General features: G+C 52.7%; 7 protein-coding genes across 7 annotated transcripts; all 7 read left to right on the plus strand.

Annotated features, from left to right (window-relative positions):
• Positions 1-905: 905 nt before the first annotated feature.
• NCS54_01087200 (1-alkyl-2-acetylglycerophosphocholine esterase) lies at positions 906-2,101 on the plus strand (the record flags this gene model as incomplete). The annotated part of the gene is made up of 2 exons (XM_053156164.1): positions 906-1,475; positions 1,523-2,101. The coding sequence occupies 2 exons, from the start codon at positions 906-908 to the stop codon at positions 2,099-2,101; spliced, it is 1,149 nt and encodes a 382-aa protein (XP_053012139.1).
• A 1,284-nt stretch (positions 2,102-3,385) lies between these two features.
• NCS54_01087300 (Glutamate--tRNA ligase) lies at positions 3,386-5,334 on the plus strand (the record flags this gene model as incomplete). Its single annotated transcript, XM_053156165.1, has 2 exons — positions 3,386-3,759; positions 3,813-5,334. The coding sequence occupies 2 exons, from the start codon at positions 3,386-3,388 to the stop codon at positions 5,332-5,334; spliced, it is 1,896 nt and encodes a 631-aa protein (XP_053012140.1).
• Positions 5,335-6,893: 1,559 nt separating this feature from the next.
• NCS54_01087400 (Hypothetical protein) lies at positions 6,894-7,340 on the plus strand (the record flags this gene model as incomplete). Its single annotated transcript, XM_053156166.1, has 1 exon — positions 6,894-7,340. One exon carries the CDS (start codon positions 6,894-6,896, stop codon positions 7,338-7,340), a length of 447 nt encoding a protein of 148 aa, XP_053012141.1.
• Positions 7,341-10,154: 2,814 nt separating this feature from the next.
• NCS54_01087500 (Hypothetical protein) lies at positions 10,155-10,727 on the plus strand (the record flags this gene model as incomplete). The annotated part of the gene is made up of 1 exon (XM_053156167.1): positions 10,155-10,727. The coding sequence occupies one exon, from the start codon at positions 10,155-10,157 to the stop codon at positions 10,725-10,727; it is 573 nt and encodes a 190-aa protein (XP_053012142.1).
• A 24-nt stretch (positions 10,728-10,751) lies between these two features.
• Positions 10,752-11,153, plus strand: NCS54_01087600 (Hypothetical protein; the record flags this gene model as incomplete). Its single annotated transcript, XM_053156168.1, has 1 exon — positions 10,752-11,153. One exon carries the CDS (start codon positions 10,752-10,754, stop codon positions 11,151-11,153), a length of 402 nt encoding a protein of 133 aa, XP_053012143.1.
• A 2,605-nt stretch (positions 11,154-13,758) lies between these two features.
• NCS54_01087700 (Mannan endo-1,6-alpha-mannosidase) lies at positions 13,759-15,376 on the plus strand (the record flags this gene model as incomplete). The annotated part of the gene is made up of 5 exons (XM_053156169.1): positions 13,759-13,846; positions 13,914-14,075; positions 14,128-14,451; positions 14,500-14,744; positions 14,798-15,376. The coding sequence occupies 5 exons, from the start codon at positions 13,759-13,761 to the stop codon at positions 15,374-15,376; spliced, it is 1,398 nt and encodes a 465-aa protein (XP_053012144.1).
• Positions 15,377-16,004: 628 nt separating this feature from the next.
• On the plus strand, positions 16,005-17,873 carry NCS54_01087800 (HET-domain-containing protein; the record flags this gene model as incomplete). Its single annotated transcript, XM_053156170.1, has 1 exon — positions 16,005-17,873. One exon carries the CDS (start codon positions 16,005-16,007, stop codon positions 17,871-17,873), a length of 1,869 nt encoding a protein of 622 aa, XP_053012145.1.
• Between the last annotated feature and the right edge of the window lie 174 nt (positions 17,874-18,047).

Raw genomic sequence — 18,047 nt, forward strand, 5'->3', positions numbered from 1 at the left:
TCTACAATGTCAGTGGGGAATATACCCTTTTGCGTAAACTTGTTCCTCAGCAGAAAAGTGTCGAAATAACGAAAGAAGTGAGACGTCCTGTCGGCTCGTGGGGTAATAACGAGCTGGGGTGCATGTCGGCAATCGGATTTGACCAAACCAACAGCCGTCGCATGGTTCCCATGGTCAATCTTGATCCGAGCAACCTTGTTCAACACCGGAGAAAAGTCACAGGCTATCTGCCGCCGCTGACAGTTGCTGCATGGAAAAGTCCCAGAACACTGTACCTTGATTAGACAGTTCGCCCAATGGATTCAGTGGGCTTACTTTCAGGTGACTTGCTGAGCATTCAAGACAGCGAGATCGCTTCTTTCGGCGATCGAACGGACCTAGAGGCATTTCTGCAGGTGAATTCTCATGTAAAGATCAAGATTCCCAGCTTTGGGGTCGAGGAGGTGAGCTTTGGGGTTAAACTTGAAATGGCATCGATTGAGCGAGAGTTGACGATACCCGATTAGGAATCGATTGAGCGACGCTAATGTAGCGTCGAGTCACTCATCCAATAGTATTCTTAGCTTGGATCCGCTATCATGGGTCGTGCAAGGCTTGGACTCAGCTTTCGTCAGCTTGAATTGTTGTTGTGGGACGCAATTCTATCAAGTCTTGTTCATGGCGTTTTAGGGATGAGTTTTCGAATTGGCATCTTGTAAGCTTTGCGCAAGCTTCGCTCGATCTTAGCCTATTTGGGGATTCTAATGTTTGTCATTTCGTGCAGATGACTTTGTTTCCACTTCACGCAGCCTCACTCACGATGCATCTCGGTGTATATAAGTCAATGGTTCGTTGCATTGATGCATCAACTCAACCATCTCAAGCACATTCTCTTCTCTCATTATCTCTCCTAAGCAACTTTCAACATGTATATCTTCGTTCTTCTACTCTCATTCCTCCACTTTGGAAATGCCCTCCTGCTTCCGAACCCGAGTGGTCCATACCCCGTCGCCCTCAAGATCAACACCCTGACGGACAACCACCGCATTGACCCATACGCCCCGGATCATCAGAAGCGGCGCATTCTCACTTCAATCTTCTGGCCCGTTGACTCCAAGTCCTGCTCGACCAATCGAGTTCCATACATGCCCCCCGCCACAGCGGCTGCATACGGAGCTCAGGCTGCCCAGTTGGGTCTCTCCAATGATACTTTCAGTGTCCTCGAGATGGAGGTGTGCAGCGTTTCAAAGACTTCGGCCTGTCAAAGCAGTAGCGGCCATAAGGAGGCCAAATTCCCACTCGCCGTCTTTTCGCCCGGATCTGGAAACTCTCGACTTCAGTACAGCGCCATGGCCAGGTCTCTTGCTAGTTATGGCTATGTGGTGGTTTTGGTGGATCATCCCTACGACGCGGCTATTGTCGAGTTTCCTGATGGAACTATCATTGCTGGGGGCAATATTCCCGAGGACGAGAAGAACCTCGAAAAGGCAACTCAGGTGGGAAGTCATTCATCGTAAACCTGACCACAACTAACCCTTTACAGGTTCGAGCTGCTGATATCTCTTTTGTCATTTCTCAAGTCGAAAAGTCTTCCTTCCAGAACAAGATCTTCAAGGGTCTGCCAGGCAAGGTTGATGCCAAGAAGACCGTTGCACTTGGCCACTCCCTAGGTGGTGCCAGCGCCGCAGCTGCCGTCCTTTCAGACTCGAGGATCAAGGGTGGCATGAATCTCGACGGTCGTCTCTTCAACCCGGTTCTCAGCAAGGGACTGAACAAGCCTTTCATGCAACTCGGCCGACCCAACCATCGCTCTGAGGACACTACTTGGGTCAAGTTCTGGAACAAGCTTACGGGCCCTAAGATTGAGCTTGCTATTGCTGGCACGATCCATGGTTCCTACCTCGACACTGCTCTAGTTCTCAAGACGTTGGGTCTACCCAAGGAAATCATGAAGCAGACGGTGCCTATTGTTGGAAGCGTGGATGGGGAGGTCTTGCAGAAGACAGTTTCCGAACTTCTTTCCGCCTTTATCACTTACACGTTTGGTGGCAACAAGGCTGCTCTGCTCAAGGCGGTCAAGGGAACTGAGGGCGTGTCTGTTGTCAAGAGCCAGCTGCGATAGATGCATTGCAGTGAATTCATTCGTGTTGTAGATGGGAACGTGGACTTGAAGATTTATTCGATGGGTGGTATTATTACCTATAGATTTCTTATGTAGATTTTACTATCAAATATCATTTTATAGCATCTGAAGGTCAACTACCTCTCAGGAGCCTTTTTGTCACATAACTCGCCGCGACTCCTCAAACCAGCCGGGTATCACAATCGTGTCGAGGAGTCGAGATTCTAAGAGATTTTGGAACGTGGGGCAGCTGGAAAGTTTTGTGTATTTTTGCCCTCTCAGTCGACGGAATGAGTGGAGTTAGGCCAGTCCGCTGGGATCATGCCAGCTCAGGAGTGGTTTACTGCTTTCTTTGAGAGCTGTCATTTGAGAGGCCGATAGAACTCCCAAGGCGACGGAAATCCACAAAAAACAGCGAGGATTGTTGTGCGATCAGTGCTCATTAACGGCTATTTGAGAAAAGTTATTTTTGCAACATGCCGGAACGTTGTATCGACTCCCGGTCAGCGACTGGACCAAAACCGGGCCAAAGCCGGCGGGTCAGGTCCCGGGCTTCCGGGTCCGGAGCAGCCGAGCCGAACCTGGGACAGTCAAGGGTAGGTAGGCACACACGTCGCGAATCGGGCAGCTCGATTGAGGATTGGCCGATGAACGGCCTCTCTCCGTTGTCGGGATGACTCTGCCAGGGGCAATTATTCCATGAGTTATAGAGATCAGAACACATCTATGTCCTGGCCATCAAGGCTTTGAAGGAAGAGGCCGGCTTCGGGTTTGGGTGGAATGACCATAGCATGATCTAGACTCCTGGAACCGGATGCAAATCTGCGGTCTGTGAGGTTGGACGTGAAAATCGGAGGCTGTGAAATGAAGCAAAAGTGGAAAATCAAAGCATTTCAACACCGCAAAATGAGATATACATTGAGGCTCTAGCAATTGCATGTACCTGAATCTCCCCTTGCAGGGACTTCACCAACAGAGTGGCGGCATTCGTAGGATCTTATCAGACCACAGAAGTCACGTGTTTCTTCTGAGTCATCCAGAATCACCCCGCCAAAATCTTTGACCCCTCCAAATTCTTGGCGGTCAGTTGGGGCACGACAGACCTACTTCTGGCGACAATTTCCACCCTACATCTTGCATCTGCTCTGCATAGACGGGTACGAGACACGAGAGACGAAGACGAACGAAGACGACGAACAAGAGACGCGATCCGAATACACCCATCTCCGACTATCCCTCACACACTCCATCACCCATCACCCCCACCCAGACACCCCCGCCATCATGAGCTTCGACGCTGAGAGCGCGGCTCCAGTGCTCGCCGCCGCCGACTTCAAGACCATCGGCCCCTTGATCGCCGAGCTCGACAAGCACCTCACCCTCCGAACCTACCTCGGAGGCTACAGCCTCGGAGAGGTCGACGAGAAGGTCTGGACTGCCCTGCGCACCAACAAGGTCACCATTGGCCTCGTCCGCAAGGGTAGCTACGCCAACGTCACACGATGGTTCAAGTTCATCGAGGAGGCTCACCCCGAGCTCAAGGAGAAGCTCAACGAGGGTAAGGCCAAGTCGACCGAGAAGCGCGGGGGAGCCAACTACAACATTGGTCTCTCCAACATTGAGGATGGAGTCGTGACCCGATTCCCTCCTGAGCCCAGGTAGGTCTTGACGCCAGGTACAAATCGCGTGACCATACTGACTCTCTCACAAGTGGTTTCCTTCACATCGGCCACGCCAAGGCTGCTCTCCTTAACGATTACTTTGCCAAGAGCGCCCCCGACGGCAAGGGCAAGCTCCTCGTCCGATTCGATGATACAAACCCCTCCAAGGAGAAGCAGGAGTTTGAGGATGCCATCCTGCACGACCTGGAGCTAATGGACATCAAGTATGTCTCCGTCACCCACACCAGCGACTACTTCCAGGAGCTGTACGACATTGCCGAGAAGATGATCCTCGACGGCGGTGCCTACGCCGATGACACCGATCCCGAGGTGCAGAAGGCCGACCGCATGAAGCGTCTCCCCAGCAAGCGACGTGACCGTCCTGCTGAGGAGTCTCTGGCCATGTTCCGCGAGATGAAGGCTGGCACTGAACTGGGCCGGAAACACTGCATTCGTGCTCGTATCGCCTACGACTCGAGCAACGGCTCCATGCGAGACCCCGTTATCTACCGATTCCCCAACTTCAAGGATAAGGAGCCGGCTCCTCACCACCGCACTGGCTGGGACTGGAACATCTACCCTACCTACGACTTTGCCTGCCCCGTCGTCGACAGTCTCGAGGGCGTCACACACGCTCTGCGAACAACCGAGTACGCGGACCGTAACGAGCAGTACCATTGGTTCCTCGAGACCCTCAAGCTCCGCAAGGTCAACCTGTGGGAGTTTGCCCGTATCAACTTTATCCGCACATTCCTTTCCAAGCGAAAGCTCACCAAGGTGGTGGACACTGGCCGTGTCACTGGCTGGGATGATCCTCGTCTGCCCACTGTCCGTGGTATCCTCCGTCGCGGTCTGACTGTTCCCGCCCTCCGCGAGTTCATGCTCAAGCAGGGCCCTAGCCGAAATGTTGTGACAATGGACTGGACAACCATCTGGGCCATCAACAAGAAGATGCTCGACGCTGTTGTCCCCCGATACATGGCGATTGAGAAGAAGGATGCTGTTGCTGTGACTGTGACTGGAGGCCCCGAGAAGTCGTACAAGGAGGAGAGACCCAAGCACGTCAAGAACCCCGAGGTGGGCACCAAGCAGGTGACGTTTGGTCCCAAGCTCATCATCGATCAAGCCGATGCTGCCTCGTTTGCCGATAACGAGGAGATTACCTTGATGAGCTGGGGCAACGCCATCGTGCGGGGACTGGACAAGTCTGAGACGCCGATCAAGGAGCTCAACCTCGAGCTGCACCTTGCCGGTGACTTCAAGACGACGGACAAGAAGGTGACGTGGTTGGCTTCGGACCCCGAGAACCTGGTGGAGGCGGAGCTCTGGGAGTTTGGCTACCTCATCACCAAGGACGTTTTGGAGAAGGACGACAACCTGGACGACTTCCTGGCGGAGAACACGGCGACCATGACGGAGGCGCTGGTCGACGCCAACATCAGCTCGCTCAAGGAGGGCGAGTTCCTCCAGCTGGAGCGCAAGGGCTTCTTCCGGGTGGACAAGGCTCTTGGCCAAGGACCCGAGGGCCGTGCGGTGCTGTTCAAGGTTCCCACAGGCGGTCAGAAGAACTAGAGCTGTGTGTATGTAGTAGCGAGGATGAACGACTAGTAGATACGAACAAAAAAGAGACAGACGAGCCATGACTGCACATCACCATTTCAGCTTTTGCCAATCGAATGGTTTCTAGGGGTCACGCCGACTGTGCACATGATGGTGATTGGTGGTGAAACTGCTGTGGATAGCTTCCCACTCTGGCTTGATGTCATGGCCTTGAGTTGTGCCGAATTGGACATTGAGCTTGAGGAGTAAACTAATTTGTGCAAGTTATTCATTCAGCTCACTTGGCCGAACAATGCCTGCAAGGGATGTCAGACACGAGCGGGACTGGTAAGAAACAAGGCCGTAAGTCTGAGATGAAAGGGTCAGGGAATGGAGACTGCATAAAGAGTCATGCCATTGAGAGACATGCAGCTCGTCCAAGCAAGTCAGCATAAAATAATCACGAGATGAACAATTCCATTATCGATAGTGCCCCGAGCTATAGGCGAAGGGAGCTATGACGGGGCTAGCGATCAACACGAGGGGAGACGGACAGGGGGGACTTCATCCCCACTGGGCGGGTTCTAGAATAATCGGCTCAAGGTGACGTTCCGTCAGCATCTGTTCCCCTCGGGAATGTCAAGCACATGACGTAAATCCCTCTTGACTTAGTATTCATCTGCCCACAGGGTTGAACGATGCGGTCACGGGGAATTATTATTCAAAGTAAGGTAAGGTCCCGTTTAAGCTTGCTAAGAATAGCATCAGCATCAGCCGCCTCTTTGTCAGGAACCCGGCGGTCAAGTTTATGTGTGGCGTATTCGGTCTATGAGAGTCGAGACTCTGCTGCACTACGGCACGCTACTGAACGCCTGGACTTGACCTTGAGGGCGAGAGGGAAAAGCCCCTCGCAGTTGAGGGAGAGAAAAAAAAAGGAGTATTATGATGATATAGCGGGACCTTTTGCATTCACGAGAATCTCTTGAGGGTAGAGATCAGCGGGATAATCCACTGACTCTGACGTTGTTGAGCAGAAGAATCGTGATGTGAAGGGACGGAATAAATCCCCGCAAAAAGGATGATGAAGGGGGGCCGAGGTTTGCGGGGGGTTCCCGACTTGGCAGACGGAGGTCCGGCACTCGCACCCCGATCGAGACGAGACATTGGGAATACGAGCAGACAGGGCAATCTATTCCAGACGGGGTCCTCTCTCTCTGATGGGGTTAGAGCATATGCACTCTTGGAGACTCACTCTTTCAGCGATGGTCCGGCGCCGCCGGCTGACTGATTGATGGGGAACCAGGGGATCGTCTGATGAATACGAGATACAGCTGCGTTTGCCGATCACCTCGTGTAGACGACATGATGGGACCTGCGAGGCTGGGTCTTTTGGGGCTTGCGGCTGGGAACGGCCGACGATGAGAAGAACTTCAATAGGGATTATATGCATGCCATTGAGTAGAGTCTGAAGCTATATAAACATCACATCCTCCCTCTCAACCAACATTCTCATCATCACCAACAACCTCAATCACATCTTCCACACTCACAACTCTCTCACACATAAACACAAAACAACAACGACCTTCAATATGAAGTTCTCCGCTGCTGTCCTCGCCATCGTCGCCGCCACCGGCGTCTCTGCCGCTCCCGCCGCGAGCGACTCCGTCTCCATGATGGCCGCGACCCCCCAGTGGACCATCCGCGACGCCAAGCGCTACTGCCGCGCCGACGACTCCATCTGCAACTGGAAGTTCGGCATCGACACTGGCAACGGCAAGGTTGTCGAGTGCCGCCACGACGTCAAGGGCCCCAAGGCTTCCCAGAAGGCCTCTGCCGGCCCCTCCACCTGCGGCGACTTCACCGTTACCTCTGGCTGGAGCGGCCAGTTCGGTCCCGGCAACGGCTTCACCACTCTTTCCGTCGTCAGCAAGAGCAAGCGCCAGATCATCTGGCCCGCTTACACCGACAAGCAGCTTGCCGGTGCCAAGATTGTCAAGCCCGATCAGTCCTACGCCCCTGCTGCCCTCCCCAAATAGGCGCATCGCTTTATATGAACGCCTGACTGCACTGATGGGAGCTTAATCAACAATGGTATACACATGTGGAGGATTGTGCCGGTATTCCCTGGAAGTGGCATGTTTGGGCATGAAACTTGTTTTGTATTCTATTGCGAAAGACTTTGTACATATTAAGATCAGACTTAGAGGCCTTGATCTGGGCTAGCAAATACATTTGAATGAAGGAATATGTTTCCGGAATGGGCATTCAAGTGACTATTGATCGACGTGAACCCTGCTTCTTTCTCTTGGCATCGTCACCTTGCAATGGATACTACATATATCGCTCCAAGTATCGACATCATGATCAGATGACCTTGAGCTAGACAAAAGTGCCCATCTCGATTAAGGCACTAGGCCGTTCATCACTTCATCAGCCAAGAGAGGAGTAGGCAACACCTCTGGGCTTAAATCCCCAATACACTTGCACATCCAGCCTCGAATTACAGAGCATGGCTGTGTGCCGTCGCTCGAGACTATTGAGCAGCTAGTTGACTTGATCAAGGGCCATTAACGCAGCGCTCTTTCAAGACCCCAGTGCTTCCTTTATCCCTAGAGCATCTTGCTGAAACTACGCCTGTATACTGGTGACTTGTGTGTTGTGGACAAGCCCGTAATAACTGTGAAAGATGCCTCTACCCAACCATCTCAATTGTCTGATCAGCCATAACCGATACCACCGCGATTTTCTGATCTCCTTGACTCTTTGGCATCCTTCAATACCGCGCATGAACGGCTTGTCGCGATGATGGAGCCGTCGTTAGCCACGAGGAACAGCCCGACGGCCTAGTTGGACTCGCATTCGCGATTTCGCTCCTTGCTTCAAAGCACATCGATCTGCTCAAAGTAATCTTCGGGCGCTTGGGTGTTGTATTCTCCAAAGAAGATACCAACCTCGAAGCCGCCAACCTTGCTTTTGCGAATTGTGCTTTTTTGTTGCCGCACCTGACACCATCTCTATACTGAGGAAATTTGGACAGCTACGGGCATCGAGACAAGTTAGCACCTCTATTAAAGCTTTCTGTATCTATGTCCCAGGCACCTGCCTTGCCTTTTAGGCCTGCGAGGTTAATGCTATGGCGCAGGCACATAGTGGTTGTCGCAAGGTAAAGCAGTTCACACTTCTAATATGGGAATGTGTCACGGCTAGCGACGCCGAGGTAAACAAAGACTTAGTAATGTCACTATCTGTGACGGCTCGGATCTGAAGTCAAAGTCAGCAGCTTCGTTGCCCATCGACCAGATAAAACTCTCTGCCGGAGAGAGTGAATGGACGCTCACGTATCGGGTTTCGACGAACGCAGTCGAGACTGGGCACAGCCAGTCCAGACGCTTCAAGCCCGAGGACTATACCACGAATGTCAGCAAACCCGAGCTGCAACAATTCGACAGAAAAGTTAAAAAGTAGTTGGAAGCACCCTAGAGTATAGCGTATAGCTGGGATCAGATGCAGCAAGGCGCATACCGTTCTTGTCCCCGATGTCTCGGCCCAGCGAGTGTCACCATGTCACAAGGCGCAGTGGTTTCCTGGCCCAGGTTCTAGATTAGTGATGTCGGGGACATCTAGGCATATCCTGTACACGTCTTCAAGTGCGACACCTAGACGTATCGTCGGCGTGGGTTCAAGGCGTGCCTACTCGTTGAGCGCACTGGCAACTCATAGTCGCCGTCATTGGATACCAGCGCCACTGTCAACACGATGCCAATGGGTTATTTGAGCTCGACAAAGGCGTCAAGGCAGTCGTTGTTTCAACTCTATTTCCCGTGCAGCGTATAAATTGGCCATGATGCAGTAGGCCTTCCAGTCCGCCCGTTCGTTACACATGACGACGATCCGGCTCAGCACTGCCTAGGTCTGGCAGGGCCACCTTAGTTGCCTGCCTTCCAATGTTATGGAAAAATTAGAAAGGGTGTCTTTTGGCGAGACTCGTCGGACAGATTTCCCAACTCGTGTTGCCTCGAGTGAGTACACATTACGACGACGAGAGTTAGTGTCTGACAAGAATCCAAGGCGACCAGCAGCCGCACCACACTACGTACGCTGCCACCTAGTTATAAACCACAAGGATGTCAGAAGCAAGCCCCAGCTATTGACTAAAAATTTAGCCCTTTACCTCTTTCTTCATCTTAGATCAATATGCACTCCCTCGGATTGCTTCTGCTTGCCCTGTCAGCATATCATCTGCTGCAGAAAGCTTCAACCACCAGAAACGAATCCTGGATATTCCCACCGCAGATCAAATTCGTGCGGCAATAACGTCTCCGAGGTCTCTAGAGACCTATCTGCAGACGCACTTGGCCGGTGAATGATGAGCAGCAGGTGCAAAACACATTTAACCACGGACGTATGTGATTGAGCACAAAGTAGCTCATATGGATGACGCCAACTAACATTTCTGTTGCAAGACTTGCGTTTGAGTGTGCAGAGAGCCGACAACTCAGTCCCCCTCAGGTATTGCATGAACGCTTTCAAGGACATCATCGCGCAATGCATCGAGGGTGCAGGGCTCTAAGGAGGCTTCTGGGACATTGATGGAGAACTATACAACATCAGCAACTCGAACTACCCCCACAACCCGCTTCTCCCTGGGGACGATGGCGGTCCCAGCAGCTTGGAGCCAAACATCAGCCGTTGCGACTATCCCAAGCACCACCCAGCTGCGTTTGTTGATAGCGGCGCAGCCCAATATCTGGAAGACTTTCTAGCTATCCAAGGTGATGGTAAATCGTTTGCTCTTCTCGGGCTTCACCTCGCTTGCTAATTTGTCCTTGTTAGACAATTGGTTCTTCGCAATGGATGGCCAAGGCACGGCCGAGCTGCCCAGCTGCGGAGTCATCGAGGGCGCCAACTGCTCCCCATCCAAGGACTGTTGCGAGTGCACGTCTACCGAGTTCTACTACATCCCGCTTGTCTCGGGCTTGATCAACCAGTTCTTTACTCGGGCCCATGAAAAGCTCCAGGATGAGACCATCCTGAATATCCTCGCCATTGACGAGATCATTGCCGACTTCAAACCAGACCCCGCTCACACCGTCGACCCCAATATCTTCAATACTATAGCCGGCGCTCTAGCCATGGCTGGGGCTGTCGCAGGGGCGGCACCAGGCCCTGCTGGGGTCATTCCTAATTTGTTCGGCGGCGTCATGACAATTGTCGGAGCCAATGTCCCCGCCCCCAAGGTGCTTCACATTGAGGCGGTCCGCAGCCAAGCTTCGGTCCACCTCAAAACCATCTTTGACGAGACGAGAAAGCCCATGGCAAATCTCCTCACCCGCTTATTTGGCAATCGCGACGTCGAGTACTCGCTATCGGACCTCGTCGACAGCATGAAGAGCAGAGGGTTTCAAGCCGTGGCTGACGTCTGAGATCCCACCGCCGTCATCTTATCCATGCCCTGGATGGGCGAGTCCGAATCTGTGGACCTTACGGGCAGCTTGACCGAGGGCATGCGTTTCATGAACCACGGACTCGTCGGAGTGACTCTCAAAGCTATGGGTTACCTGGTCATGATGATCAAGAACTACAGCGAGTCTGAATGCAGTGAGATAGAAGGATCCCAGGACATCAACAATGACTGCTACGCGGTGTCCACGGGTTCTCGAGGCTTGAGTTACAAGTTCATGGGCGCGGAAGACATCAAGCTACTACCCGAGAAGTACGGCATCGACATGGTCGAGTTCTTCAAGAACATCCGCGAGTGCAGTACGCTTGGGGATGACCTTGGTGTTGGCAGTCTTACTGTATATCCTGCGAACTTCTTCAATCTAGACTTGGCCTTGCATGTTAGTTGAGTTACGTCTTGGAATGATACCCCTTTCTCTGTTCATTACTTCCTCTTTCCCAAAGTGAGACAAGGCGCGTCGTGGTCATGGTAGGACAGCAATCTCACCTACCATGTGTTTCGCAACTGCCAGCTCTGTGGTCGCAACACGTAGTAAAGAAACGTCAATACGGAGAAATGTCGAGAATGATCTCCATACGCACGCTGTACATGGGGTTAATGTACATGTGCTGGCCGGGGACGCGCATGGAAGATCAGGATTTGGCCCGTTGTTCAACGATTCGGTGCTCGTGTACGCGAAGTGACGTCCTCACGGCTCAAGGGATATCCAGCGGATGAGATCGTTATCGGCAATTGAATCGTAAGGAATAGTAGCTTTACGAATAAATAGAGGTAAGGACAAGAAAAACAGAGGCTTGAATAGATGAATGGCGGGTGTTGTCCCTGGGGTAATGGATGCGCCAAACACGCAAAAGTACAACATTCCTACCCGGTACAGCATGGAGGTTTGAGTTGCGAAGGCACATAAAGGGACATCGCTCCACGCATTCTGCGAAAATCTGGATCAAATAACTTCACTTCGGCAGTCGCAAGTCTTGATAGATATCTGAACCTCAATTGTTACGAAAGTCAACAGCAACATGCAGACCCAGTACGCGGGCACTTAGATCGTGACAAGCCTTGTCTGGGTTGTCGCGTGCTCTTCAAGAAAGGAAAAAAAAAAAAAACCATTCTCGCGGCATGGGTGAGCTTGGGTTAAAAGTGCAGTGAACGACTAGAGATGGCGGCGCGGGAATGGTTCTAATTGATCGAGAGCAAAGACCTAATGTTGAATATGCGCATGCAGTGACACCCATGAAGGCACTGGGAATAGCCTCAATCCGAACCACCAAACCATCAATCTTCACGTGGGCACCCGGAAGCGTCGGACAGCCTTCAGCACATGACACGCATACGATACGCGGGAAAAGGGAGTCCCCCCAGCCCTGGAGACGGAGATGGCGCCAAGCGGAGGTTGACCGCCAAGACTCCCCTGGAGATGGTCAGTGGCTAGCGCCCAAGCCAAGGCCAAGCGGCTGCCTTGTTTTTCCTCCCTCATGATTAACCCCTTGGAGATGACTATGACGGGGAGAAGAAATGATGGTTATTCTTGGCCTCTCGGCTGAGACACAGAGACCATCAACAGAAGCAGCGGACACGCACGCAGCAGAGTGAAGGCGGCGGTGATACATGGCATGTTTCAGTGGACGGGCAGCAGAATAAGGTAATATTTAAGCATACCAGGGGCTGTCGCACCGTGGTCGTGAATACGGAATCGTCGTTGGCTGTCGTGATGGTTTTTGTGGAGGTGACGGTAATTTGAGTGAGGCGCATTAGAGTTTAGCGGCAGCCATTGCACGCTCTCCCAAGGGGGGGAGACACGGACGGGACACTTGTGCTATAGTGTGATTGTAGGGGGGTTTTAGGTACCCTTTAGGTAGAGGCTCGTTGTCCAGGGCTTGCGTGGCCCTTCATTCCGGATCCAATTTTTACCTGCTGGCCTCTCTATTGCTTCTATTGTCCATCTGGGGAATTTGATCTCTATCACGGCAGACACGGACTCTCTGTGGACTCTTCGCATGCTTTTGACACCTCTTGAGCACCTCTCGCCCTGCTTTCTCGCCTTGCTTCAGGCCCTCGCCACTGCCAACCGCCGTCTGACAGCGCCCGACACTCCGTGCCCAGCTCTCTTTGTCTCTCGGCGCGTATTTTACCAACCCCTGCCCTGCTCATGACTCTCTTGGACACATTATGATAGGCCCCCTTTGGCTGTGGATCCCAATCGATGGATGTCACTTGGCTCTTGTGTCCCCTCCGGATTGCTCGGTCCCCGGGTGGTCCGTCGATCAAGGAAGAAGAGTCTTGGGTGACTGTGATGCGCAGTAGGGCGCACCAAGAAGTCTTGAATCACCGGCTGATACTTCTTGTCCACTGCGTCCTTGTTTTCAGGGGCGACCCCGTGTCCTATTACGTGGCTCTCCCTCACACCCGCCAAGACTCTTGGTTCTGTCCCTTGGCGCCGGTGACCATGGCCCCATGGTGTCTTGGCGTGAGAAGCCATCTTCGACCTTTGTTTTTCTCACTGAGCCATCTCCAAGCATTTCACTATGCCAAGATGCCCGCCAAGCGCCGTCGCTATTGGGGACTTGGCACCCCCCCCGTTGCACTGCCCCGATGCCCAGCGTCTTGGCTTTAACCGGCCGCTCATTTTCCCTTGATTGATTGACATTGAGTGTAGTGATGCGGGCTGTTCAAAGGGCCCCATGCCCCGTCCGTCCCGCCAGATCTGATCCTCCATCTTCCTGACCCTGCTCGTGCGTGACCCAGAGGCCTCTCTCTTTGCATTTCAAGTCTTTTGTTCCCACATGAATCCTTCCGACTTGTGCTGTTCGTGAAGTTTGGACCTTCGTTTCTAATCCCCCCCGTCTCGTCTTGGTGGCGGGTCGGCATCTTCAATCTAACCCTCAAGGTCGCTCGCTCACTGCATCCTCACGACGTCGCTCATTTTCCCGTGACCTATTTTCGTTCCGACTTTTTCGACTTCAGCGTTTGTTTATTTTTCCGTCATTCACATCATGCTTTCCCTCAAGTCGGCGGCCCTCGTGGCCTTGTCGGGGGGTCTCTTCCAAACAGTCGATGCCCAATACAAGATTGGCACAAAGGGTATGTTGTTGTTTACAACGGCGACAGATTCACGCCTTTTGTAGCCGACAAGCTGATCATCCCACAGCCGAGATTAAAGACACGGCAGCAAAACTCGCCTACGATCTCATGCTGCAATATGACGGAAACACGACTGGCATGATCCCCGGTATCTTGCCTGGACCGCCCACAGAGTTCAAGGGTGACTACTACTGGTGGGAGGGAGGCGCCATGATGGGAACATATATCGGTGCGTAGGCAGATACCGACGGCGACGGAGCGACGACTAAAGAAATGCGCAGACTACTGGAAGCTCACCGGCGACTCGAGCTACAACCACGTCATCATGGAGGGCATGCTGCACCAGACGGGTGACGGCCACGACTACATGCCCGAGAACCACACCGCTTCGCTCGGGAACGACGATCAAGGCTTCTGGGGCATGTCGGCCATGCTGGCTGCCGAGAACAAGTTCCCCAACCCTCCCGAAGACAAGGCCCAATGGCTCGCCCTCGCGCAGGCCGTCTGGACGACACAGGCCCATCCCAACCGACACGACAAGGAGTGCAATGGAGGCTTGCGATGGCAGATTCCTTTTACCAATGCTGGTTACAACTACAAGAACAGTTGGTCATACTGAATGTCGGTTATGCGCTGCTGCTGACTCGTCTTAGCGATTGCCAACGGATGCTTCTTCAACCTCGGAGCTCGACTTGCGCGATACACCGGTAACTCGACTTATGCGAAGTACGCCGAAGAGACTTGGGATTGGCTTTGGGCTGTTGAGTACATCGACCATGAGAACTGGAGGGTGTACGATGGTGGACACGTCGAGAAGAACTGCACCGACATCAACAAGGCTACATTCTCGTACAACGCTGCTATTCTGCTGCAGGGTGCGGCTTTCATGTACAACTACGTATGCTCACGGTATACCTGATGGTCACATCTATGGAAGCTAACATTTGACAGACGAATGGCTCCGAAATCTGGGAGACCCGCGTCAACAACCTTACCGATTCCCTCCTCAAGAACTTCTTCCCCAAGGGCATCGCATGGGAGGTCCCCTGCGAAGGCCGTAAGGGCGCTTGCTCGACTGACATGCTTTCCTTCAAGGGCTACGTCCACCGATGGCTCGCGGTCGTCACTCAGATCGTCCCCCACCTCAAGGAAAAGATCATCCCCGTCCTACAAACCTCGACCGAAGCCGCCGTCAAGCAGTGCACTGGTGGAAAGTCTGGCCGCGCCTGCGGATTCTACTGGAGCGATGGAGTTTTCGTCGACCCGGCTGTCGACGAGACGAGTGGTGCGGGAGAGCAGATGAACGTGCTGGCGGCTGTATCGAGCTTGTTGATCGGCGACGCCGAACCACCCGTGACGAACCGAACCGGCGGTATTTCCAAGGGAGACCCCAACGCGGGCAAGGAGTCGCATGACATGCCGGAGCCGGATCCCATCACGCAGGCTGACAGGGCCGGAGCCGGTGTTCTCACGTTTTTGATCCTGAGCAGCGCGCTCGGGACGTTTGTTTGGATGTGCGCTTTCGACTGAGCGCGGCGTTGAACTGTGTATACTTGCGTGTTAATTATTTACTGACGAAGGAGAATGGCGTTTGGTAGACAATTACTGGCATGAGACATGCCCTTATTTCTTTGATCTTGTTTTATGGAGGAGTAGATGACGGATAAGAGGGATGGATACCCGGGGCAGACCCTGAGGGTTACAAAATAAGAGATACATCCTACATGACCTTTAATTCTCTGGTTCTTTATTCTGTGTGAAGATGGACTCGCAAGACGGTGGCTGAGACCAGACATGGCAACATCGGCACTCTTGAAGCAAGTCACATATCCTGCTAATATAACACATCTGCCACACCGACAAACTTACAGGGTCTCAATTGTACAGACTAACAAAGATTTGTTTTTTCCCCATTCGCCAATGAGGGGTTTGCTCAATCCTCAGCTCAGCATGCAAGGCAACAAGGCGAACGGTCTGATATCTGCAAGGCGGCAGGCGAAAACGCCTGGCAATTTGCCTTGTCGGCTTCCCAATACCAGCAGTTCCAATACCATAAATAGGTGGGTAGTAGTCACCATACATGACCATTCAAAACAACATTCTTCTCAACATCCTGGCTTTTATACATGGTTTTGCTCTACGAGCTTTCTCATCCGAGATGCCAAGGTCCGACATCTTCTACCAGTATGAGCCTCTGGAGGACCCCAGAATCAATATTCGACTTCTTACTGTCTTCGGCGACGATTTCAAAGCCCCATTGCGCTCAAGACTTGAGGAGATATCACTCGACGATAGGCCCACATACCTTGCCCTGTCATATGTCTGGGGTAGACCTACAACCAAGAGGAATCTCCAGATAAACGATCGCATCTTCAAGATTCAGCCCACCGTGTTTGATGCTCTGCGTAGATTCAGAGCCGAATTCGGGGCATTTTCAATCTGGATTGATGCTATTTGCATCAACCAGGATGACCTCGACGAACGCTCTGCCCAGGTTACCGTCATGCGTCGCATCTACGAATCCGCAAAGATGGTTCTCGTATACCTCGGCGAGACTGAGAAGGGTAGGGAACTCAAACATCTTTTTGACTCCGTCATGAAATTTCTCCCCCGATCTGGAGAATGCCGAGATTCCAAAATTGATTGGAATTCGCTCAACAAGTACGGGCTGCCTGATGTCTTAAGCAGCCGATGGCATCAGCTGGTTCAGTTTTTTAGCCACCCTTGGTTCTTGAGAGTATGGACATTCCAGGAAAGCCTGGTCGCCAGGAGGTCAACCTTTGTTCAGGGGGACTGCAGTATCAACCAGGTGGACCTTTTCGCCCTTGTCCATCAGATGGTCAATGTCCACGGCCTCCATCACTACGTTGACCGGACCCCCCGTATGCAGCTCAGCCCGATGCATTCTGCAGCTCAACGATGCAACGCGATAGCGATGGCCCAGAGTCCGATTGCGGTAAACTTGCTCCCGCAGTTTTGGATACGTCAGCCTCTCATCATGCTGTTGCGTGAGAACATAGGAGCCAAAGCCACAGATTTTCGGGATCATATCTTTGCCTTGCTGGGAGTGTCGAAGGAGGCTGAAGAGCCAAGTTTGCAGCCAGATTACAAGGAGAGTGTCGACGACACATATAAGCGCGTCGGAAAGTACATGGCGGAAAATGGATTCCTTCCTCTCCTGCTTCAATGCACACCAAACAACAACCCACCAGACTGGCCTTCCTGGATCCCACGCTGGCACGAACCTGGGAGCCACATTCTCGGCATTGAAAGGGCTATGTGCATGAGCAGCCTGTTTACTGCTGCTGGCAGATCCGTCCAAAACTTTCGGTGGCAGCCTGGCCATTCCTTGTTTGGGCGAGGCATGGTCGTGGACACGATCGCCCACATGGGAAGCCGCAGTCTCGTTGTTAGCTCCATAACACAGGTCGGATCCCCAGAAGATCTCTACCCCAGGGTGCTCCATGGCCTCATAGAAGCCTTCTCCATGTTCTGCCCCAGGCACCCATACGTCACTGGCGAACCCAAGTCGGCGGTTCTCTGGAGGCTTAGTGTTTGCGACCAGATGCATCTGAGTTCCCTGAAGGCTCCCAAGAGCTTCCAACAGGACCTGGCGAGATTCCTAAGTGTTGCGAAAGAAGGCGTACGGTATCAGTATCTGGAGCAAGGCGATGCTCAACTTGAGCGGTTGCATCTTGACATTGGTATGATGCTTGAGAGCATGCCGGAATTGTCCCTACGAGTCGAAGAAGACCCCGTTTATGAGGAGAACGAGTTCCTGACGAAATCCGGCGCGTTTTTGGCGAGGCATGTTCGCTGTGTAACTACACGGGGATATATCGGCCAAGTCTTCCAAGACGTCGAGGTGGGCGACAAGGTTGCATTGCTTCAAGGCTGCGACATCCCTCTGATACTCCGACCTGCAGGCAATGGTGCGTACACTTATATCACTACGTGCTATATTCATGGTATCATGTATGGGGAAGCATGGAGTGATGAGGGCACTGATACCATCAGGATCGTTTAACCCGGCCTATCATCCGGATCTGTTGATCAAGATTCGTCCTAGATGGGAGGGACAAGAATGAGTGAATTACTTCGTTGGAAATTGTCTCGATGTAGTCTACGGCGCCTTTCGACACTTGTTTCGGTGTCGGGATGGGTCAACAACTGCGTTCTTTGTGATTGTGCCTGGTGACTT

Source organism: Fusarium falciforme, chromosome 8 (genome assembly GCF_026873545.1).
Source record: "Fusarium falciforme chromosome 8, complete sequence".
Lineage (NCBI taxonomy): Eukaryota > Fungi > Ascomycota > Sordariomycetes > Hypocreales > Nectriaceae > Fusarium > Fusarium falciforme.